Source organism: Anguilla rostrata, chromosome 1 (genome assembly GCF_018555375.3).
Source record: "Anguilla rostrata isolate EN2019 chromosome 1, ASM1855537v3, whole genome shotgun sequence".
Classification (NCBI taxonomy): domain Eukaryota; kingdom Metazoa; phylum Chordata; class Actinopteri; order Anguilliformes; family Anguillidae; genus Anguilla; species Anguilla rostrata.
In genome coordinates this window covers 16,049,606-16,074,688 of record NC_057933.1, presented here as the reverse complement: position 1 = coordinate 16,074,688, position 25,083 = coordinate 16,049,606, and the positions used below count along the sequence as shown (strand labels likewise).

Genomic DNA, 25,083 nt, shown 5'->3' with positions numbered 1-25,083 from the left:
CCAAAGGCATTGTGGGATGCATTCCCTCTTCAAAAGCAGACCTCCCCCACATATAAATTAATGCAAGGCTTGTTTGGTAAACTTTTCGTTCTTAGTCCGTATCAGCTGTCGAATGTACAATTGCAGAGTAATGTATGTGCATTATAATGACAAAACTAAATCAAAATTTATCAGGACATTTAAAAAAAAAAAAAGAACACCATTTAAGTATTTTCATCTTTCAAAGCATTAAAGGCTGGCCTGCAAATTGGGAACAAGCTATTGGACATTTAATACAACTTTAATAATAAGTTTTGCAATTCTCTATGACACATTTTAGGGGACTCTGAAATGAATTTGTCCTTTTTAAATTGAGTGTTTGGTGCTGGGGGATGAATGTTATGATGTCAGCCTAAATTACAGGAGCAGACATTAACATTTATTCATTTCTGGCAAAATGCAGCGCTGAAGTCTATGGCACAGCCTGCTGGTATGTCAGGGGACATTCTTTTTATAACGACATGCCCACAAGTAGCTGGCCTCCGGGAGGACCCTTCAGGGAGATAAGATGCCACTGAATCTGAGGATCAAGGGATGCTCTTTTATATTAAAAAATGGCTGCAGGAAGCGGCACTCGCACAAGTCGCAGTTGGCAGTTTTACCCTTTTTCCACGATTTTTGGATTTTTCCCTAAATTGTTGAAAGGTGTTCAGTTCAGTGTGCAGTTAGTAAGCTGCTAGTAATCATGATTTGTAACATGTATGCATTGATAGCCCTATAGGCACGAAGTGTTGATGCTGGCATCGTTATCCACATAGTCTTGATATTGAATCGTAGTGCAGAGAATGGTGCATGTTCACTGGGTAGCATGCAAATTTGTATTTGCTTTGATTTATGAGGCTCGTTGCAGATTTTTACTGTACTGTGCCTGCGAGTGTGTGTGTGCGTGCGTGTGTGTGTGTGCGTGCGTGTGTGAGACTGAGCGTACACTCATGCCTGCGAGGCAGAAAGCGAATACGAGGTTAGGAGATTACTTTTCTCCTGCCCTGCACTTATCACAGGACGCTAAATGGGGTCTGATATGACGAGGCAGTGCAGGGCTGCAGGTGGTGATGCAGGGCTGATGCTATCGCTGGGCCCCGAAGAGAAGCCCCTCCCGCTCCCCGCTCCCCATCTCCCATCTGGCCGCTATCTCCGCCCCGCAGCAGATCACCGGCGATATCGCCCCGGCGCGGTCCGCGCGTTATCGCCCGCCAGAGACCGGCCCCGCCGGTCCGCAGCGCTCGTTAACACCGCCACACCGCTGCCCGCGCCCCGCCGCAGGAGCGCCGCGCCGTTAACCTCAACCGCATCCGACCGGGCTCCATCCCGACCCGCGACCACACCAGGGCCCGTGCGATGGATCACTCCTCTGGCTGCGACCGTATATTCCAGTATCTGTCCCTCTAGTCTAGCACACAGGCTTTGGACTGTTGATTTTCTTTTAATGAAGGCAGCCGGTGTGACCTGATTTGCTTTAGTAAGCGCTGATTAAGGGGAAAGCTTTGCTTGCTGTTTTAATTGTGTTTGCGCAATTTGTTTTATTTTGGGATGCTGGTTGTTGCGTCTGACTGGACTGTTGCTGAGAGCGGGTATTTTCTGTTTGGCATTTGATATTCAACAGACAGCGTAGCTGTATCACGGTATACCAAGTCACCATATCCTGAGAGGGATTTGCTATACTTACACAGAACTAATTGTAGTGAAATAAAAGGTTTTCTGCTAGGATGGCTAAACAACTCGGGCTGAAAAGGCACAAGCAGCCTTTGTAAATATTTGGATCTTTCTGAGTGTGATTGAATGCCTGAACCTCTGAAGCCCTTCCCCTGTACAAGTGAAACCTGGATGGCGGGGTTGGCGGTTTGACAGTGTGAGTGACTGCTGACCTTTAGCAGTGCGAGAGTTCAGCGCCCTGAGCGGACTGTAATCTCCGGTCTGCCCGGCTCAGTTCTGTCCTCTTAAAGTTTAATCACCGGCACAACGCTAGGCTGTGCCGGCTCGGCGAGGCAGCGGTCTGTGGACGCGCCGCAGCAGGAAGTGGTGCCGGGTCTCGCACTCGCGACCGTAGCGGATTGATATCCATGTGAACCCCCCCCCTCGTCCCTCCTGACCTGGTGAAATGCTGTTATTGGCCATGGAGAGTGGAGCGCCCTTGGTGTCTTTCCTCTTTTCTTTAACAAAAAAACTTGCCCTCATTAATCGTCCTCCTCTTCGCCTCACCTTAGTGTTCTCTGAAACCCTGCCAGCCTACTGATGGCATACATTTTTTTCCCACTTCTCTTCTCCCCCATAAATGTCAAAATGATTTATCCCTCTTTGGTCTGCTTGGAGCCTATCAATGGCTTCATTAAAATTGGTAAAGTGTTCTGAGTAGAGCTTCAGACCAGCCATAAAGTGACCGGTTACTTTTCTCATCTGCAGTTTGCTTGAAAAGTATTCCTTTCACTTCTTCAAATATTAGTGAGGCAGTCCGTCAAATGATTTCTGTTGTCTTGTGTTGTCTTCAGGGGCTTTCCAACTATCCGAACCAATGAGTGAGAGAGCAGGAAGCAAAACATGAAAACTGCAGATCAAAATGATTTTATGGTTCTCTTTTCTGTTGCCTTTCTAAAGAACTGCTCTCGTACAACTTCAAACTCATCGAAGCAGATTGACCCTTTATCAAATTTGAACAAGACGGCAGAACGTGGTAGTTATGATGCAGTTTATTTTTGGAGCAGTTTTAACCCTGTTTTTTTCATTTACTTTTTTGTTGTATGTACCCTCAGTTGCCATAAAAGTCTACTAATAAGCCCTTGACCCTGTCCCTCAGCTTTTTCTTCATTGTTTCCCATGCTGTAGCCCTCCCTTCAGTTTTGCCATGTAAGAGAATTGGAAAGAATTGCATGTAAACGGACTCATTCAGAAGGTAGTAACGTGGTCAATTTGACATACTTCTAATCTTCAGTAATTAACACAATCTGTGATAGATAGTCAGTTATGTTCAGCCTATTTGGACGTAGTGGTAGGTTTCCCTAGACTCACATTGCTAGATGTTATGCTATACATACCATCTTTGGCCCATTCATACACTCTGCACTGGTACTTTTTCAGTTGCAAAATGTTTTTCACAAGCTCTTGGAAAGTCTGTGGTTGACATCACAGTCCCTTTGTCCATATTTTTTACAGTTTATGATTCAAGCAAGTCTGGAGCTTTCACTTGGTTATACTAAACAATAATTATGACTTGTGGCTTGCCGAGGGCCCTATGCTCTTTGCAATGTGGAGAACCGGTGGAATCCTGGAATTCAGAAGGCTAATTAACAAGGAATTCAGTAATTAGTATGGAATCTGGAAAACTGCTTCCTAGCATAGTGTGGCCATAGCAACATGTCCAACCAACTGTCAACTAACTGTCTGCTGTGACAGCCCCCTAAAAAGCTTGTCACTATCAGTCCCATGGTGTCCCAAGCCAATTTGACTATTAATTTGGTTATTATTCATTGGATCATGGTCATTTATAGTTTTTGAAAGCTGCAGTGTAGCTCTGTCTACCCTGATTTTGAATTATAAACTACAATCATGCATTCAAGACGGACCTTTCCATATGTGAGCACCCCCTCTCCCTTCCTTTCCCTGTTTACACAGCTGCAGCTCTGTTTAGCAGCTTTCCAGTTTCACGTCATAGATGTTAGCAGTAAGGGGGTTTTATTTCAAAATAAAAGCATGTCATTTAAGTCTTGTAATTGTCAGGAAATCCAAAATTGGGAAGAATGAAATGAAGAAATCCAAAATCTTGCTCATACATAGTATATAATCTGCAGCTTTGAAACTTAATGCAATTAGTTATTGATTAATATAAACACATTTTTTTAAATGTTATGTGTCATTGAAGTTGTTGACGTGGGTTGTAGCCCCTAATTTAATCTGCAAAACCTGGGGGCAGTTAATTTAGTACTGTAAACCCATTCCTCATGCCGTGCATTTCAACATCAGTAAAGAGTGAAATCACCTAGGAAGTGTCTCAGCCGATGGAATGTCGGACTGCCTCTGTGTTTGCGGTATCAGGACAGTGTAAATACTCCCTTCTAAGCGCGATAAAGTCTGGAGCCTCGCAGTAAATGAATGCTGGGCCTGGTGGTGGGAGGCTGAGTAATGCGAAGCTAGCAGTAAGTGAGCATGAAGAGCCGGCCAACTGGGGCAGGAAATCACCGGGCACATACATTAGAGCTCGTTAGAGTTCTGCTGAGAGGCGAAGTGCTCGCCTTTATTACCTCCCGATGCAGTGTGGAGGAGCCATCGCGAGCCATTGAATCTGATGGTTATTAAGCTTAATACGTTTAATACTTTTAATCTTTTTTATCTTTATAAATTCAGATTAAGCAATGGGGCCAACTTTACGCGCATTTCGTACAGGGAAAGCGCCAGCGAGAATTAAAACATTCTTTGAGCACACTGGGCAGCTTTTGACACAAAATTGCAAGCTACATAGAGCCTGTCACAGTGATAAATTACCCCTAATTGGTCATTAAAAGCTGTGCATACAAGTTACATTCACATAGAAAGGTAAGCTCCTTCTAGCATACCTAAATGATTGATAAAATTTTATGTTTAATGCGTTAGCACATTTTGATTATGTTTACACGCTCTGTGCTTGTTGTACAAGCTTAATGATTGTGTAATGCTGTGACTGAGGAGAATAGATTTTCACATACGGAAGTAGTTGCTTTTGCAGTAACTTCAGTTGCCTGTGCCTAACTAATTGTGGATTGGTTGGGCAGAATTTTTTTAAAAGCTTCAGCCATTCAGCTTTCTGTCTACTTAAATAGCTCGCCTTCTGTATTGCCTTATGTAGCTGCACAACATTTTCACCTGGGTCTGTAAGCCTTGGGACTGGGGAACCAGCGCACAGGATCTCTTGACAGGAACTTGAAGCATGAGCTCAGGAAGCCTTTATTTACTTTCATCGCCATAGCCGCAGCCTCAGTGTGAACTGCATCTTCAAAGTGGAAACGAATTGAAGAAGACACTTGCGGAAGGTTTACAAGCATCTGTAGAGTTGCCACAGTAAAAATATAATTAATATAATTTGTCCAATTAATGATCAGTCAAGTGTGTAATAATTAGTGAATTCATGTATCTGTAAAAGATTGGCATTCCTAGTTGACCCATTGACTTGTTTCTGTATCACTTTGAAATAAAACAATTGTCGGCATATTTTGTTTATAGAAATATGTCCTGTTGGCAACATACAGAGAAGCCACTGAACTGTAGTTTCACGTTTCTTTTCCAAACACAAAATGGAAAGGACACAATTCGATTCAGAATATCATTGCTCATCTTGCTGTGCTGCACACAGGAACTGGATCTATTGAGCACGTGAGTCAGGGGTCTGCAAGGGCTGTTCAGAACTTGGCGCCTTTCTAGTCTTCTGCAGGCTTTTCCCAAACTTCATATTATCCTCTTCAACCGGCAGGGACCAGGATCTTCAGAAAAGCCAGGTGAACACTAAATAGCCTAGGTCATGGACTTGAGAACCTGGGTGTGTGCCCTCAAGAAACCTAACATGTAGCGAAGCCTGACCTTTTATTCTAGGGTTGTGAGATTTGCCAAGTAAATTGCATGAGAGCTGCATCTGAATCTGTACAGTTGTTATACATTCTTTTTGAACTCCTCTTCATAGACAAACTAAGAGGAAAAACCTGGCCAGTGCTGGACCTTGAGTCTGTTGAGTGTGAAAACTTGCTTTGTTAGTGAGAAGCAAGCGGTTTGTTTAAGCTGTGTGTATAGCATTTTGTTGAGGAAGTGAAAGAACCTTGTCTATTACCACTTTCAGACAGAATGAGCGGTACCGTGCTGCAGTACCTTTACAAACTCAGGCATTGAACTTATTCGTGTTTTTCTTTTTTAAATGTGCGTTTGCTTCGATCTCAATTTCAAAAAAATGAAAATAAAAATTGACAAATGCATGACATGGAACATTTGTGCTGGTCCTGCTGCTTTACTTTTGAATACAACTGCCGACTCCCATTATCCAGGCTTGGGGTATTTTATCCCTGGTGTGTTACCTTTCTTTGTGGTTCTGTTTGGTGCTGGTTCTGGTAGGACAGCCCCAAGGCTGGATGGCTGAGGTGCATGAATGTGAGGGGTCCATATATTTGGGGGTGGGTGTGGGGGATGGGTGCCTTGTGCCCAGAAACTTGCTTGGTGTGGCCCAGACCTGTCACCTGTCATTAGCGCCATATAATCCAGTCTGCCCCGGCCTTCAAGCCGTCACCCAGCACCCGGCACCCAAATCCCCCCGCCCCCGACCCCCCCCTCGGTGAACTGTGGCGGGAAGCAGAGAGGCAGAAGTGGGGAAACGGCTAAACAGTGGACCCTTTTATGAGCTGGTCATTAAATGGCTTTTGCTGTTGCTTAATAGTCTGGGACATTGTTGTCCCCCAAACACGATTAACTTTCACCCGTTCCTACCCATCTCTCTTGCACCGCTCTAAAATAAAACATCTTGGGGGCTTCCAGGGAAGTGAATTTGGTTTACCTTTCGGTGGAATTGTTCTATTTAGGCTACTTCTCTTTTTCACTCTTCAGAACCGGTCACTTCCATGCTGTAGCACTCCCTTTGTACTTATAGAAGCTATCATTGTACTGAATGTACCGTGTCAAGCCTCTTGTCTGGAGACAGTAGTGTGAGTGTACAGTAATACCCCTTTCTCAGTGTCTGTTAAGATGAGCCCTTCAGGAATAGGTTCCAGGTTGGATGTGGCTGGTGGTCCTGTGGAATACCTGGACTGTAATACAGGCATTTATATAAAAGACTTGCATAGACATAGAAGCAGCAGGAAGAAGTGTTTGTTTTATGAGCTGAAAAGTGATTGGAGCCATTTCATGTTTTTAGAATGAAACTGCGTGAGCATCTGGATTTGTGACCCTGCTTAGTTTTGTTGTGGGTGGGAAAAAGGAGTTGTTTTCGAGCAGTAAACTCAAACCTCAGAAATTGCCTCAGTCTTTTTCTGTTCCGCTGTATTTTCTCATCCTTTGATGGTATCAATTCTAAACACGGACACACCCATCGCGGAGAGACACACCCAGTGCAGATGGCAGATCCTCTCTGGGCTCCGTCCAAAAGCCCTGTGAGGAACTGCAGAGCCCTCATTCGGTGCGGGATCGCTCTGCTCCGTCTCTTCAGCGCGGAGTGCCTGTTTACACGAGGCAGGTACTTTTGTTTTCTAACCAAATGCGACGAGACGGTCAGCTAAAGCGCTTTGCCCAGCAGTGCGACTGACGCAGGTCTTAGTTCGCAGACTCTGTTACTCCGGTGTTACGGACTGCTTCAGAGAGGCTAGCAGCGCACGGGTCTACCGGAGCGGGCTGAGGGATTTATTAGCGCGGTGGAAAAGAAGCCTGAGATTAAACAGGCTTTGCGCTGAAACTCAGCGCAGGCCTCCCAGAAGCCCGCGGGGTGGACGAGGGGCGGGGACAGGGGGTCTGTGGGTGTTGAGCCGGTGGAGGAAACGGGGAAGTTGTTATCGCCGCTCTTGTCGTCCGACATTAAGGATGTGGTGTCTGTGTGTAGTCAGTGATGGTAAGGTAGCCTATTTATCAAGCCAGATAAGGCTGCAGTCTTCAGAAAGTTGTTTAGTGTGTGTGTGTGTGTGTGTGTGTGTGTGTGCATGACTGGAGTTTTTCTCTGAAAGTACTCATTTACTCACAGATGCATTTGTTTGGTTTGAGCGGTAGTGATGAAGACTTGTCATTTTCTCTGTTTTCCTTAATTGTCTGTTTCCTAGAAAATGGAGTGTTGTGTTTAACTCGGTGTGAATGTGGAACGCTGTGGGCTCCTTTTAGCTCCAGAGCAGGGAAAATGTCTGTATGAAACGTACCCATGTGTCCTTTTCAGGCTTGCCAGCTTGGAATGGGCAGTCGGGCCACCTTTGTTTCTGTGAATGGGGGAAATTGGGTCGCAGATGTGGCCGGAGCTGAACGGGCAGTTAGGCCGATTGTTTTTGGGTTCCGGAGCCCGGCCGGCTTTGTGCTCGCATTCGGGAGGGGCGGGGGAGAGCGAGCGAGCGAGAGAGCGGGAAAGGGGCGTGTCGACGGGTCTCCGTCATATCCGACCTCAGCGCACCTCTCCTGTTCCGCGGGGAGCGTTCGACGCATTCGCCGAAGAGTTGCCCTTGAAAGGGCTCCTCCTCCCGCGGTCGGAGCGAGACCCGGCGCCCGCGCCAAACGAGGCCGGCCCCTCGTGTGGGGAGGCGCTGATGGAACTGGGGCGAGGGCGAGATATTCGTTTCCACCTCGGACAGAACGGAGGAAAGAGAAGGCCCGCAGGGGGACGGAGACAAAGGGAGGGCTATCCTCCGAATTAGCGCAAAACAAAGAGAAGCTCTCCAGAAGAGAGCCTCAGCCTTGTCCTGCTAAGGCTCCTGCTAATTGCTCATTCAGACTGCATCGGATTCCTGGCGACTCCAGGGGCCGCGTCCTACGCGAAGCGCCCGTCACCAAAGCGCGCTCCGTCATCAGCGCTGAACTCGAGCGAGATGAAAGCCCCTTCCTCTCAGTCAGTTTACTGCCGTGGCGTCTCGCCCGTCCTGAAACGCGCTTATTTATTTATACGCCTCCATCAGCCGCGTTGATGGACGCGTCTCCTGTATTGCGCTGAAATTAGGCTGTCTCGCTGATGTGTATACCCTTTACCAGTCACCTGGCTTCTTCAGCCTCGAGAATCTCGACGTTTGTCAACAGATCGAAAGCTATAAGATCTCCTTTTTTTATTTCTTATACTCCTTTAAATGAAATTATTCTGGACAGGTGGCATCTTCCAGTTTTTCATTTGAAAGCATTTAGGTAGGGCTTGGTTGGTGAGCTGTAACAATGATAGTCGAATGTTTTTTGAAAGCAGACGCTTTCTTTTTGTCTTTGTTCTGTGATGAGAACTAATGCGGTAGCTAACCTCAATTTCAGAGGCCATGCGCAGTGCCTCCAGAAAAAATAAAAGCATGGGCCTAAATCCCGTCTGCTAGATGTTGATATGACGGCCAATCAGGAGCAGGGCCATCCAGCTTCCAACAACAAAATGCATCACATGATCACATGGAAACTGCATAGCCTTGCTTTTGATTGGCTGCTATATCGACAGTAGATAGCAGTTATTATCCTAGGAGCCTCTGAAGTTAGGATGTTCATAACCACATCAGGTATGATTAAAGAATAAAAGGAAAGGAATAAAAGGAAAGTAAAGCAGATGCCATGTGGTGATGGTAATGGTTATTGTGCTGAAAAAGTATTTAATAATTGTCTAAAGTTGTGATTTAACCTTCAGGAGACCTGTCAAGGAGTGAAGTAGTTATAGTTTCCTGCTCTCTCACTGCTCCCTACGATTTTTATTAGCCTATTGGCTGTCCTTTCACTGAAAAGTGATTGGGAAGGCATTATTTGATCTGATCTGATCTATCCCATACAAATGAAAGGAGGAGAAGACCTCCATGAAGAAGAATGCATTACCGGATTTGTTTAATGACTGGAACATATATAATTATTACATTTTTGTCATTCCGGCACCCTGGGTAGGTTATGAATGTGGTATTAAAGCTTCATTACTGTAATCGTTTGAATCCATTCTGTCGTATTGCTTTCTCCTTAAGGATAATGGAGCGTAACTAGAGGAAGCTCTTCCGCTGGGTTTTTATTTCGGGGGAAACGCGCTTTTATTTTTAGCGAAGCTGCTGGAATTCGGGACGTTTTAAGTAAGATTTATCGTCTTCTCCGGAGGGAATTTGAGCGACGGCGTGGGACGCTTGCGCCCGTCGTCTCAGCGGGAGACTGCGCCGCGCCCCTCCGCGCTCTCCGCCACCCCATCAGCGGATTTCTCCCGCCGTTTACGCAGCGCTGCTACATTAGCCTGCCCCCCCCCCCCCCCCAGGGGCCCTGTGGGTAACTTCAGAAACAGTCGATTCTGGGTTTAACTTTGGGGATTTTATTTTCTCCTTTTCTAAAGATAGCTCAGACAGTGAAGTCCGATCCAGCTTTGTTGGTTGGATTTTCTTTTGTCCTTGCCGTGGTCATTAATCTTTTAATTGACCCTAATTGCGCAAAATCGGTCATTATTCGAGGATTAGCGCGCAGTAAATGAGAATCAATCCTCCGACAGTTTGACTGTCGCATTAATCTGTGTGAAGTGGACGAGATTCTCCCTGTTGCAGAATCATTTCTCTGACTTTTTTTTTTTTTTTTGCCCAGCTGGCTGCTTTAAATTCCACTCGCGGAATTCAGTCAGGCCATTCAGACGCACGGTCTGCTGCGATCGAACTCAGGCGCGGAGTCGAAAGTCCGGACTCGTGTAAAGGGGTTCGCGTAGCCCCGGTGACGGTGCCGCTGAAACTGACGTCCGGCTGCCTGTTTTATCTCTCCTCTGTCCGCGCGCACCGGCGGGCGAAGCGTGGCGGTAACCCAGGCCGACTCCCGCCGCGGCGCACGTCCTCGGGGGGCTCCGACAAACGCGACTGTTCGGCCCGGGCCGAGGAGGGGGGGCGGCGGCGCAGAGGTGGGGCGCGGGGCTCCCCAGACATCTGCTCGAAATTTATCGGTGCCCGCCAGTCAACATTTCCTGAGGGGCGAGGAGAGAAAACGCATACATCTCCGTCAGCGCGAAGTTTAGAAACGCGCCTTCCCATAGTAAGCGGCAGAAAAAGGGGAAAAACAGAGCTCTCTCTCTCTCTCCTCTCTCCTCTCTCTCTCTCTCTCTCCTCTCTCTCTCTCTCTCTCTCTCTCTCTCTGGCTGCTCTGGTGAAGGGGAGCCTGCCCAGAGCTCCCCCTGAGCATTTTTGGCAGCGAAAGATTGAGCTATAAAATCGAACATTAAAGTCAGGATGTAGGAATAGCTTCTCTTAAAGGGTTTTTAGGTCTTTTTCAATCGGAACACTGCTTCCCTGCAGGGCCCTCCCCTGGCAAAGGGAACGGGCGGCCAGCGGAAAGTTAATCATTGGTTCCTTTAAAGAGGAATTTGCGGCATTCGCGGGGCAGAGAGACTGAATGTCCCCCATGCTGTGTCCATCACCCTGAGTTCATTGGTCCACTCTGTTCCTTTCACTTCATTCAGGGTCGAGCAGCGCCGTGTCTTCTCTTAATGATGCCGGGCCCGACCGGCTTCTCCAGACAAATTAAGGGGCAGGCTCGGAGGGTGGTGGGTGGGGGGAGGGGGTGGTATGGGGTGGGGTGTGCAGCTAGCAAGCCACTGCCACTATGTGCACGCGTAAGGTTAATTTTATACGGTTCAGTTTATAGTTTGCACACATCTTCCCCGCGATGGGGGTGGGGAGAGGCACGTATCCACGGAGACGCCCCACGCTGGGCGTCGCTCTGAGCCGCTCATTGTGAGCAGTGACGCAGCGCCGTGCGTTCATTCAGCTGCCGGCTCACGCGCTGCCATTTTGGCTCTTTGTTTCCTACAGGGATGGCAGGTCTGGCCCCAGTGTCTGCGACGCGTGAGGACCAGGCCCCGAGCTGCGGAGCAGGCAGCTGAACCCCACCGGCGCTCGGGCAGAATGACGCAGCAGGGGAGGCCCTAGCAGACCAAGCCAAGAGGAAGAAGCTGAAGAGGAAGAAGAAGATGGGTGTCAATGCCTCCAGCTACCCGCACTCGTGCTCCCCTCGCATCGGGGGCAACTCGCAGGCCCAGCAGACCTTCATAGGTAAGCCCCGGTCCCTCACCATCTCACCTCCACCCCCATGCCTTCACACGTAGACTTGACATAACGATCGTCCATCACACCTCGTTTTCATCGCCTACTTTGCCAATATGCTAATTGTCTCTGAAATACTGCATGACAGTTGTTACTGAATTGCATGACAACCGCGCCACATAGGCAGCGCTTGGACTTCCTCTTGGCGCGATGGCACTGGACCCAGGATTACGAGCGGAGTTTGGCTGGCAGGCAGGCAGGCAGGCGCGGGGTTGCTGCCGTAGAGCGCGCATTAATGAACAGGGGTTGTTGCTCTCCTGCCATGTATTAAAACCCCGCGACAAGTCCGCTGTGCTGGAAACGCTGTAGCCGTAGCCGTTCCTATTATATTTTTCTGTCTCGTACAGAACAGCTCAATTATTCATCACCCATGTGTTAAGTTCCATTTTCTGACTCAAAGCCCTGATCCATCATTCATCGTCACTCACGGGAGGGGCGGTGGGGGGGGGGGGGGGGTGTTATTGATGACTGTTGTTTATGAGGCTGAAGCCGTTTTTCTTTTTCCAGGCAGTAAAGAGTTCCGTGGATATGCCGATTTCCGCTTTCCCTCTGCCAGCCTAGGTACTCCACTGACATCAGCATCAGATTTGAACTTGAATGCTTTTTCTTTTCTCCTTTTTTTTACTTTCTTTGAGGGGAGAGAGCATTTGCCAGATGTGTGTACCAATGGGTTTCTACACAACTGCAGTCTTGCTAGCTGTGTATTTCAAAGGGAATGCACTGCTTGTAGTTTACAGTGCATGTTCAGTCATGAATTCTCAGCAGGGCTCTGCTTGGCAATGCTCATTTTACTTTTTTCATCGTGTAAATGGGTGAATGGCTCGACATGCTTTTTTCTTTTCGTTTTTTTGTGGAGTTTTTTTTTTCCCATTTGTGGCCAGTGTCCCAGATAGCGAGCGACTCCTGGCTGGATCTGAGCCGATTCTGGTCCGGCGGTGCTGATTTTGGGCCAGAATCGACGCAGATCCGGCCCAGAGTCGCTTGTTATCTGGGGTGTGGACTGGTTTCTTGTATTGATTTCAGCCAGGATCATAGATAGGTCTGGAGAGACTGATAAGGATATTGCATGGCTCTTGCATCGAGGCATTTAGCTGACGCTCTTACCCAGATCCACAGATTACATTTTTACATGCATTTATACAGCTGAAGCAGCTTGGGTCGCCTTGCTCAGTAGTGCAGTGCAATGCCCCAGCTGCTAATGGAGCCTGCGACCTTTGCACTACAAGCCTAGCTCTCTAACCACCATGCTGCTGTGCAGCTCAGTCAGCTGGCCAAGCTAAATCCCACGTTCATCCCAAACAGCATCTGCTTGCATGGGATCATCTGTCAATTTGGCAAAGAATCGGGTTCAGGTATCGCTTGGGCATTAGTGTAAATGCATTTTCAAATTTTACATAATCACATAACTATGCGGAAGCTTCAACCTCCGAAATATGAATCTCCAAAGAACATTTGCTCCAAAATGTTCCAAAACCAGAAAACGTTTTTGGAACTAATGGAATATTGTCATTTGTGTCTGGGAGAGCTGCAGCTGATTCGTACTCTGATCAAGCCGAACCCGGGAACCACTCTGTATGGTTACGTGGTACAGTACAATCCTGTATTTTCTAAGCAGACGTGGAAAGCGTGAGAGCGCACACATGTTTATGGAGGACGGCTCCTGGGCTGCGCTCATCCAGATGGAAAGCGATCCCTGGCGCGACTGTGGCGTGATTCGCTGAGAGGCAGCGAGAGCAGGGCTGCAGCCTCGCCGCATCCGACGTGCGAAACCTCGCGCTTGCTCTTTTTCTGTCTCCGCTCTCTCTCTCGTGTGACACTCGCGCTGCTTGTGCCCAATCCAGATGGGACGCATGAACGAGTGAGGAACGGCATCGGCACTGCCAATGTGTTCATTAGCACCTAAATAAAGACGAATAAACAAGGAAGATAACGTGCAATATGCCAGCTACTAATTACCTTAAAAATGGATCATATCTCAGTGAGGCTTATAATGCATGGAAGCCTGTCACTGAAAGATTATGACATTTTTAATTGTAACATTTTCGCATGATTATGCTTTATATCGTAAGAGACCTTTGTGAATGTGATTTTTAGCAGAGAATGTCTTTTGTACATCTTGTACATCTAGTTTACCTTTTTTGCAGACGCCTCAAAACACTTTTCAATTTCATATAAAATTTCCTCTCAACCCAAAACAAACATTTTAATTGGATCTCTTACAATGTATTGGCAATTAACCTCGGTGACATCAGCCTGCATTTTTATAATGATATCTAATTCATGCTTCAAAAGTGAAGTTCAATTACCAGTGAAATGAGAGTCGGAGCTTTTGATTAAGAGACTGCCACGAGTGCCATTAGGGAGATATAAGCGGGTAATGTATTTCTGCAGCCTTAATGGCGTCGCTGGGGATGGCTGAGATGGGTCTGAAGAGCTCAGGTTCCAGGCACCAGCCGGTGAAAGTCGCGGGCAAACTTTTCACGGCTTGAAAAGTTACCGCCACTTCTTGTCTATCAAAATTTGTGAAACGACTTCACTCCTTTCAGGGCTAAACCAAGACTGAGCGTGATTTAAAAATGCAGGAGTAGTCGCGGCAAAACGGCTGTTTTGTGCACTTCTTAAAGCCCAGTTTATACGCTGCCATTTTGTCATTTCTTAAGGATAATAGTTTCCTAATTAAACCGATTAGATTGCTTTTCCCCTCTGATGAGAGGGTGGAATGCGCTGAGTGACGTGCGCCTCACGCCCGAGTGATCTTTCCACCGAAAGAGCCGCTTCCTGCTCGGGCCCGCTAAGAAGCTGTTTGCACTGGCTGTAATCCCACCGCGAGTCCCACAAGTGTGTCATTTAAAGTCTCCCGTTTGCAGAACGGGATTACGTTTGATTCCTCCAAATGTTTGCCTTTCTAAATTTGCAAATCTTGTCACGTAAAAATCCGTTTTTTTTTTTTTTTCCCAGCTTTTCTGCTAATCGTATGTTCTTCAAATTGACAGTCCCGTTAATTGAGAGTGGCGGAGCAGCTGAACAATTTTTGATTAGACTCTTTAATTGACATTTGCTGGAATCCAATGCGCATTCCTAAATGCTGAAGGAGCATATTTCTGTACCCAGCCCAGGGTGTTTGATGATAGGGTTTTAATTTCAAGGTAATTTGGATTCCACCGTCGTGGTGCTTGCTCTCCTCTTGTGGGGAGCGATCTTAAATAAATATTATCAGGACACTGATTTTCAATAAGAAAGGAAGGCCTTTTTCTAAGAGGCTTTTGTGTCCTGTGAATTTGAAGTGCCACAGAATGAACCACCGTGACCTGGCTCTTCAGGCTGTGGGCTAGGCGTCGAGTCGCCGCGCCGCGCTAACCTTGCGTCTGCTTCCCCGCAGGGACGTCGTCGTACTCCCAGCAGGGCTACGGCTGCGAGCCCAAGCTCTACAGCCTGGAGCACGGCCACGACAAGCCCCAGGACAAGAAGAAGAAGAGCTCGGGCCTGGCCACGCTCAAGAGGAAGTTCATCAAGCGGCGCAAGTCCAGCCGCTCGGCCGACCACGCCAAGCAGATGCGGGAGCTGCTGTCGGGCTGGGACGTGCGGGACGCCAACGCGCTGGTGGAGGAGTACGAGGGCACCGCCGCCCTCAAGGAGCTCAACTTCCAGGCCAGCCTGGCGCGGCCCGAGGCGCCCAGCCTGCAGCGCGACCTGGCCGCCCTCTACCAGTACAAGTACTGCACGGACGTGGACCTGATCTTCCAGGACACCTGCTTCCCCGTGCACCGCGCCATCCTGGCCGCCCGCTGCCCCTTCTTCAAGACGCTGCTGTCGTCCTCGCCCGAGTACGGCGCCGAGGTCCTGATGGACATCAACACGGCGGGCATCGACATGCCCATGTTCTCGGCGCTGCTGCACTACCTGTACACGGGCGAGTTCGGCGTGGAGGACTCGCGCTTCCAGAACGTGGACATCCTGGTGCAGCTGAGCGAGGAGTTTGGCACGCCCAACTCGCTGGACGTGGACATGCGCGGCCTCTTCGACTACATGTGCTACTACGACTCCCTGCTCAGCTTCTCCTCCGACTCCGAGCTGGTGGAGGCCTTCGGGGCCGGCGGCGGGGGCGGGGCCGGGGGCGGGGCCGGCTGCGGCGTCGCCGGGGGGCAGGGCTGCCCGGAGGAGGAGCTGCGGGCCCACAAGGCCGTGCTCTCGGCCCGCTCGCCCTTCTTCCGGAACCTCCTGCAGCGGCGCATCCGGACGGGCGAGGAGATCACGGACCGCACGCTCCAGACGCCCACCCGCATCATCCTGGACGAGTCCATCATCCCCAAGAAGTACGCGCGGGTGATCCTGCACTGCATGTACACGGACGCGGTGGACCTGTCCTACGTGCTGCCCTGCAGCCCCTCGGTGGGCAGCCTGAGCGAGGTGCAGGCCCTGGTGGCCGGGAAGAGCAGCATGACCCGCGCCGAGGAGGCCATGGAGCTCTACCACATCGCCCTCTTCCTGGAGTTCAACATGCTGGCACAAGGTACGCCCCGCCCCTTTACCGCCAGCCACGCCCGTCACGCCCCGCTCTGACCCGCTACATGCGCTCTGACTGGCCCAAACACGGCTCTGCGGCCCTGTCCTCTCTCCCTCCTCATTCCTTTGATTCTTTTTTCTGTCTTTCTTTCCTTCCCCCCCCTCACCTTCACCATTTTGCTTACTCGCCTCCCCTTCGCCTCTCGATAAGCGAGGGCAGGAATTTACGGCTCCCAATTTTGGGGGGATGTTTCGCCCCGGTGGGCACGTCCGAGGCGATTGCCTCCGCGCCGCCCCGTCTCCCCTGCTTCTTACCGCGGGACGGCTTCGGCAATTATTCACCGGGGACGGGGACGGGGGGGGCGTGGGGGGGGGGGGGATGAAACACAATGGCACAGAAACACAAACGCACAGAATGTTCCGCGGCGCACAGAGAAAAGCGCCGCGCCCTGGTGAATATTGATATTCCGACGACGGGCTCCAGCAAATCGTCGCTTCTCCTTAAAGAAAGGAGCCGTTTGTTTGAAGTCATTTATTTTCACACGCATTTGTCTCCTTCAGCGTGCTCATTCATCTGGTCCAGTAAAGCCGCGTGAAACGGTTTTATTAAAAAGGAGCGGAGACGCTGGCTGATTATCTGCTGAGAGCGCGGTGGCTGGAACATTAAGTGGAATACTAATAGGGATGATTTCACTCGTCCCTCTGTTTTTCTGACTGGGCTGCGTAGAGCGAATCGCAGTCCTGGGCTGATGCACACACCAGATAGAGAACAGATTATTGTGTTTTGTGTTGCGGTCCAGTGCTATCCAACGCCTTTGCTCGCGCTCAGTTTTTCCTGCTGGCTTTCATTTTCTTTTCAGTTTCCTGAAGCCTTGATGCAGTGCTTGTTATGTAGTTATTGGACTATTCTCTCGGGTTTCTCTGCTTGTGGCGAAGGTGAGGCTATGACACATTTGTGTTATGGGGTGATAATTCTACTAGGGAATTATTATACTCCTCCTTCTTCGCCCATCCCTGGATGCTACTGCAGGCCGTGGTTCCGCTGGCCCTTTCCCATTGTGAGGCGCTGTCTTTGATCGCCGCTCTCATCTGGAAAATTTCGCTTCGGGGGCGGGCGCCCTGAATTCAGGGACATTAGTCTTGCCTTTGTCCATTGTGCGCGCAGCTGGCTTTGATGCTTCCTGCTCGCGCTGCGTGCGAAAACGCAGAGCGGTCGGCGCTGAGGAAGCGGCCCGTTGTTAAGGGGCTCGGATGCGGGCGGAAACGTGGCTTCGGGGGGTTTGAGCCGTGCCCGGGATTACATAACCGACGGGGGATCGTTAAATTCACTGCGCTCTTCCACAAGAGAAGGTTTTGTTTTTTTTTGTTTTTTTTAACCTTCAGATGTGTGGGTCCAGCCGGGGTGTAATCCGTCTGGTTTGGAAATCCACGCGGTGAATGATGATTCATTTGGAGCGTGGAAGACTCCGTCTCATCTCAGGGGGCTCTCTCTCCTGTGATGGCGGTGGCGTTTCCTGAGCGGAGATGGATGTTAGGCGGGCGGGTAGCTGAGCCCTGTGTCTAATGGACGGGGGAACAGTCAGGAGATTCCAGACCAGACTGGGATGCTGCCTGTCTGCCTGTTCCTTTTTCTCTTGGGCTTCCTTTCTCATTCTCTATCTCGCTCTCTCTCTCTCTCTCTCTCCCCCCCCTCCCTCTGCTCTCTGGGTCTGCTTTCAGTTATGAGTTGAGCTTCACTGGACTGTCCAAGCTGATCAGCCAGGCTCGGGACTGAGTCGGGCTCCTCTTAGCCTCCATGAAGCGGTACACATATACTGCGTGGGATCTGGCTGTACTGCAGCCTTCCCCCCTCTCCCCTTCCCTCTGCGTTCTCCCTAGTGTTTGCGCTCTGTTGTAGGGGCCCTGCCGACAGACACGCAGCTTTAATGCCGTGGTTTACTCCCCATCCCCCACCTGTTCTTCTAGTCGTCAGCCTGTGGTTTACATTTAAATTAAAGGCTGAACAATTCCCAACCTGTTCCGTTTCCGAGGAGACGAAGTGGACTGCGGGTGCGAGGCAGTGAACGTGCTGGGCGAGGGGCTGCAGTTGGTACCTCGTCCCCGAGGGAAGAGCATCCAAAGTGAGAATAAGTCCCCCCCCCCCCCCCCCCCCCGTCACAGCCAGTTCTGTAATCGATCTGCAGCTGGAGTACGGGTAACCTGGAACGCCCCCCTCCCCCCCCTCCCCCACCGCAGCAGGGAAAGGGAAAGCCATCTCCTCTCAGAGCCGTCGTTTCTCTCCGGGTGGAGTAATGGCCTCGGCCGCTTCATCCTGAAAATCGATCTGGTCGGCCCCCGAGCGGGCCTTAGCGGCGTCAGCGAGGTTCTGGAGCGGCGCGGCGTTCTCCTCGCCCCGCCACGGCGGCCCGTTTGCGGGGGGGCGGGGGGCAGAGGGCCGACGGCCGTCCTCAGAGAGCTCGGTCTTCACGTTCTAATGCATCGCAGATGAGGCCGCTGGACGTCTGCCCCGCCCCGCCCCGCCCCTCTCCGCGGCGGGACGGCTCCTCTGCGAGCGCTTCGCCTCAGGTGACGGCGAGTGTCCGCGCGGCGCTGTCATCGCGACGCCGGCCGCTATTAATACCGCCGTCTCCGGTACTTGCCCTTAAAGATGGGGAGACGCTGCGGCGGGGCTGGCCGTCGTAGATCATTCGGACAGTCTCTGTCTCGCCACGACCTCCCGACAGCCAGGCAGCGCTCCTGCTCCGCACATTATTGTTATTAATAATGCCGTTTTTAGGCTCGTCGCCGTTGACGACATCGTTAGCGCTATTGTCATTAGCTAGCGTTCGCGCTCCCTTTCTCGTTCCTCTCTCAGGAGTCAGCTGGAATTGGTGACTGTTTGTTAGTCACTTTCCCCACGCGTCCCTCAGTCACAAATGCGCAGTGATTGTGATTTTGGTGCAGAAAACGCTGAGCAGGGCGACCCCGCTGAAGCGGAGGCTCTGCGGCTAACTACGTCGCGCAGGCTAGTTAGCATGCGCGACACAGCTCGCCCGCTAACAGGTAGATGGGCAGGGAGTATTAATGTCCCGGCGTGACAGACTTATTGATACACAGGGCCGCCGAGCCGAAATTCACTCGGCCTGTCGGGCTTTTATTATTCCATGTATTTATTAGCCGACTCCCAAATGTCAGCGTGGCTCCAAAGGCGGGCGCCCGTCTGAGCGGCGGGAACGACCCCGTGGTAAATAAAGGTCGCCCGGCACCGCGAGCGCAGCCGCCGGGCGGATAGGCTATCAGCTCCAGGCAGCGCCGCCTTTTTACGGTTCTGTCCCCTCCCCCCCCCCCCGACTGAAACCGATCCCGCGCAGGGGAGTCGGCGTGCCGCTGGGGGCGGGGCTTCTCGGCCTCCCGGCCCCCGCCAGTCAGGTCGGTGCGGCCACAAACGCAAGCGAGGGGAGTCTGAGGAGATAAAAGACGCTTAAAAACCTAAAGACACAGGCGCAGACGGACGGGGAAGAGTGGCGGGAGTGAGAAGGTCCCCCCTGAGCTTAGCGCCGCGGCGTCGCCCGCGCTAGGCTAATTCACACTGACACCCTTCAGAGCATGCGAGCCGTTCACATGCGCGGCAGAGGAGGAGCGGCGGCGGCTAGCACGCGTCTATCGGAGCGCCGCGGCGCCGCCCGCGCTAGGCTAATTCACACTGACACCCTTCAGAGCGTGCGAGCCGTTCACGTGCGCGGCAGAGGAGGAGCGGCGGCGGCTAGCACGCGTCTATCGGAGCGCCGCGGCGTCGCCCGCGCTAGGCTAATTCACACTGACACCCTTTAGAGCGTGTGAGCTGTTCACGTGCGCGGCAGAGGAGGAGCGGCGGCGGCTAGCACGCGTCTATCGGAGCGCCGCGGCGTCGCCCGCGCTAGGCTAATTCACACTGACACCCTTCAGAGCGTGCGAGCCGTTCACGTGCGCGGCAGAGGAGGAGCGGCGGCGGCTAGCACGCGCCTGTCACAGCGCCGCGGAGGGCTACGCGTGCAGCTTCGCCGTCTTCAGCGCCTTTAAAAATACATTTCACAGCACGCTGCCTGGGGGAGGGGGAGGGGGAGGGATCACGGGGGAGGGGGAGCGGGCAGGGGGGAGGCGGGAGGGGGGAGGGGGGCTTATCCAGACGACAGCAGCAGACAGGTTCCCCTCAGAAGGTTTCACATTTCAGATGACTTTTTAATGCGCCCGCGTTTTTTCTTTTTTATTTATGTGGGGTAAGCCCCCTGGGGGGGTCTCTATCTCTACCTCTATCTCTCTCTCCCCCTTCTCTCTCCTCCCTTCCCCCTCTATCCTGCTCTGCCTCCCTCTCTCCCTCCCTGTCTCTCCCCCCTTTTCTTACACTGATCCCCTGGTTGAATTCTATAAGCCAGGGAATCACCATCCAAGAGTCTGGCATGGCGCAGATGGAGGCAAAGAAGCGGGTGATTTTTTTTTTCAGTCTGACGGAGGGATTGCGTCGAGCGTCTGCCACACTCTTAATCAGCTGTGCTTTCTCTCTCTCTCTCTCTCTCGCTTTGGTTTTCATGCATTTTTAACCATGTCGGGGAAGAAGAATGAGTCCTTGCCTCTGCGCCCACCCCCACATCCGCAGAGATTAGAATCAGGGGGACCGTGCCTCTGTTGCGGTAGCATTGCTGTGCGGCTTGGGGGGGGGGGGGGCGGCGTCTCGGGCAGGCGGGCAGCGTGGATCATTAAGCTGGCACCGCCCCCACCGCTGTGCGCCATTCCCCGACAGGGACCTATCAGCATAGAGAGTTCCCTTGCATCTCTTATCTGTGATAACTGTGTGACCTTTTAGTGACTGCGCGTCCTTGTTTTCTCTCCATCTGTCATTCTCAGCCACCTCCCCTCCCATCACTTCTCCCTCTCTCTTTCTCTCTCTCTCTCTTTCCTTCCCTGGCCCTCTCTCTCCGCCCTTAAAGTTGCGTGACTCTCCTCCGTTCCTGCTGCCCCTCCATCTCCCTCTCATTCATTTTCTTGTTCCCCCCCTCCTCTCTCATCACTCCCTGTGCCCAGCTCAGAGCTGGGGTATTTAATCAGAAGGTATTTATTAATCAGAGGGTTGTGCTGGGGTATTTAATCAGAGGGCTGTGCTGGGGTATTTAATCAGAGGGCTGTGCTGGGGTATTTAATCAGAGGGCTGTGCTGGGGTATTTAATCAGAGGGCTGTGCTGGGGTATTTAATTAGAGGGCTGTGCTGGGGTATTTAATCAGAGGGCTGTGCTGGGGTATTTAATTAGAGGGCTGTGCTGGGGTATTTAATCAGAGGCCTGTGTTGGGGTATTTAATTAGAGGGCTATGCTGGGGTATTTAATTAGAGGGCTGTGCTGGGGTATTTAATCAGAGGCCTGTGCTGGGGTATTTAATCAGAGGGCTGTGCTGGGGTATTTAATCAGAGGGCTGTGCTGGGGTATTTAATTAGAGGGCTGTGCTGGGGTATTTAATCAGAGGGCTGTGCTGGGGTATTTAATCTGAGGGCTGTGCTGGGGTATTTAATCTGAGGGCTGTGCTGGGGTATTTAATCAGAGGGCTGTGCTGGGGTATTTAATCAGAGGGCTGTGCTGGGGTATTTAATCAGAGGGCTGTGCTGGGGTATTTAATTAGAGGGCTGTGCTGGGGTATTTAATCTGAGGGCTGTGCTGGGGTATTTAATCAGAGGGCTGTGCTGGGGTATTTAATCTGTGGCCTGTGCTGGGGTTTTAATCAGAGGGCTGTGCTGGGGTATTTAATCAGAGGGCTGTGCTGGGGTATTTAATCTGTGGCCTGTGCTGGGGTATTTAATCTGAGGGCTGTGCTGGGGTATTTAATCAGAGGGCTGTGCTGGGGTATTTAATCTGTGGCCTGTGCTGGGGTTTTAATCTGAGGGCTGTGCTGGGGTATTTAATCTGAGGGTTGTGCTGGGGTATTTAATCAGAGGGCTGTGCTGGGGTATTTAATCTGAGGGTTGTGCTGGGGTATTTAATCAGAGGGCTGTGCTGGGGTATTTAATCAGAGGGCTGTGCTGGGGTATTTAATCTGAGGGTTGTGCTGGGGTATTTAATCTGTGGCCTGTGCTGGGGTATTTAATCTGAGGGCTGTGCTGGGGTATTTAATCTGAGGGTTGTGCTGGGGTATTTAATCTGTGGCCTGTGCTGGGGTATTTAATCTGAGGGCTGTGCTGGGGTATTTAATCTGAGGGTTGTGCTGGGGTATTTAATCTGAGGGCTGTGCTGGGGTATTTAATCTGAGGGCTGTGCTGGGGTATTTAATTAGAGGGCTATGCTGGGGTATTTAATTAGAGGGCTGTGCTGGGGTATTTAATCAGAGGCCTGTGCTGGGGTATTTAATCAGAGGGCTGTGCTGGGGTATTTAATCAGAGGGCTGTGCTGGGGTATTTAATTAGAGGCCTGTGCTGGGGTATTTAATCAGAGGGCTGTGCTGGGGTATTTAATCTGAGGGCTGTGCTGGGGTATTTAATCTGAGGGCTGTGCTGGGGTATTTAATCTGAGGGCTGTGCTGGGGTATTTAATCAGAGGGCTGTGCTGGGGTATTTAATCAGAGGGCTGTGCTGGGGTATTTAATCTGAGGGCTGTGCTGGGGTATTTAATCAGAGGGCTGTGCTGGGGTATTTAATCTGAGGGTTGTGCTGGGGTATTTAATCAGAGGGCTGTGCTGGGGTATTTAATCAGAGGGCTGTGCTGGGGTATTTAATCTGAGGGTTGTGCTGGGGTATTTAATCTGTGGCCTGTGCTGGGGTATTTAATCTGAGGGTTGTGCTGGGGTATTTAATCTGAGGGTTGTGCTGGGGTATTTAATCTGAGGGCTGTGCTGGGGTATTTAATCAGAGGGCTGTGCTGGGGTATTTAATCAGAGGGCTGTGCTGGGGTATTTAATCTGAGGGCTGTGCTGGCTCAGGGCAGGTAGCAGTGAGTCCTGACCTTCACACCGACAGCCTCCCCTTCCCATCCACGCATCACAGAGAGCATGTGTGCTCGAGTGTAAAATTAAGACCGTGCAGCTTGCGTTTTACATGCAGTGACCTTGCCGCTGCCAGCCTGGGTGACCTCGGCATGGAGGCAGCGAGCGTTTCGATCCTCCCGCCTGCTCTTTTTATTTCCTCCAGACTTCGCTCTCGCCTCACGGTGGGTTTATGGGGCTCATTGTGACAGACTTTGCTCTCGCCTCACGGTGGGTTTATGGGGTTCATTGTGACAGACTTTGCTCTCGCCTCACGGTGGGTTTATGGGGTTCATTGTGACAGACTTCGCTCTCGCCTCACGGTGGGTTTATGGGGTTCATTGTGACAGACTTTGACCGGGAATCACGGAGCGGAACTCATTTAGGCAGGATTTCTAAATCTCTGTCTGAGCTTGACAGGTTAATGTGTAGTTTTGCGGTCTTAAGTACAGTCAAAACCGCACCACATCCCACACACAGACGGACGCACGCGCACCCATACACGTGTGTGCCCACACTCCTCCTCACGTGGCAGCGCTCACGCCGTTCTGTTCTGGACCCCGCTCTGCCGACAGGAAAGACTTCCAGGTACACGCTGAGCTGTGCGCGCTCTGGAAGGCCCAGAGCCGGGCTCTCTGCTTCCTGGACGACGGCCCCGCCCCCCCCCCTACCTTTCTTTGATGGGGTATCGGTTCCAACCCCCTGGGGGGGGGACTGATCTAGTGACGCTGAGGCTGGAGAAATCGCAGGAATTCCAGAGAACGCAGGCCGTCTCCATGGCGATTATTTGTGCTCAGCAGGCTGTTTTATCGGCCCAAACAGGTAGTTTGCCTTTGACTAAAAAAAAAGCTAAAAAAAAAACAGTCAGTGCTGTATAATCTGTGCTTTGTCTCAAGGAGGACAGCGGAGGGAAGCTTAATTACTTCTAGAGCAGCCCGTGCAGAGCAGACCAGAGAGAGAGAGAGAGAGAGAGAGATTTAGATGCAGGAAGGGGGCTCTGTCCGGGCCGGACATGCACTGGCCCGGGCCCAGCTCGCTAAGTGAGAGGGAAAGGGGAAATAGCCGCACTTCATCATCGGCGAACCTGCAATCTGTGCGGGACGCGATGGTGAGGAGCCCAAACAGAAGGGCCTTTCTGGCTGCCGAGCGCAAGCGGAATCCGATTGTCTCGGGTCGGCCCATATGCCGTTCCGAAAGCGCAGGCTATTTGACCTACATATCTACCCCGTCTCGCTAATCTGGTCTCCCCCGATAACGGACCAATCGGAGTCACTGCTGTGCCTGCTTCCGTCACCGTGGGAGGAGGCATAGAGTGGAAACCTAGACGGGGCTTAGGGTTCTGGAAGAGTTTTTTCCAGTGCAAATTCTCCAGATCGTACTTTTTAATCTAAGCAATAACCACAATATTACACAACAGTGAATCCTGGGAGTTTTCCGATTTACAAAACGTTATAATAGATTGAGGTTATGGCCCTCGGTTAGGAGTATTCCAACTTCCTTTAAGGGAAATCTCGTTTTTTGTTAGTTTGGTTTTTCAAATGCTCTAGTACCCATGAGCCTCAGCACCTGCTGTTATGGCGATGGTGTGAGCCTGAGCCTACAGAGTTGAAACTTCGGTGGGGTTATTTTGAAGGGCTCCCAGAACTAAAAAAATGATTTAGAACAACTGATGACTGGACTAACCGTAGACCCCCTAATTATGCTCAGACGAAATGGATGACCTACCGCAGATTGAGCTCTGTGATTGGATGACTCCTAATGCAGTGCTCTTTGGGATGGGTGGTTTTATGTATCTTCTAAAATTGTAATGTGCACAGTTTTTTGCCCATTCCTTTTTTTGGTGAGCCGAAATTTTTTCAATGCTAATTTTCTGAGGTGATGATTC

At 50.9% G+C, this 25,083-nt stretch overlaps 1 protein-coding gene across 4 annotated transcripts in view; it reads left to right on the top strand.

The window, feature by feature from the left end:
- LOC135249659 (BTB/POZ domain-containing protein 7-like) overlaps positions 1–25,083 on the top strand; it is a 73,901-nt gene that overhangs the window by 26,557 nt on the left and 22,261 nt on the right. For 2 of the 4 annotated variants that reach the window (XM_064325187.1, XM_064325191.1), the window contains exons 2-4: positions 11,448–11,687; positions 12,246–12,299; positions 15,118–16,248. In XM_064325187.1, coding sequence (XP_064181257.1) covers positions 11,606–11,687; positions 12,246–12,299; positions 15,118–16,248 — 1,267 coding nt within the window. In that variant the 5' untranslated portion in view covers positions 11,448–11,605. The remainder of the gene's footprint in view (positions 1–11,447; positions 11,688–12,245; positions 12,300–15,117; positions 16,249–25,083) is intronic. The other 2 variants (XM_064325202.1, XM_064325195.1) reach the window with 1 other exon arrangement.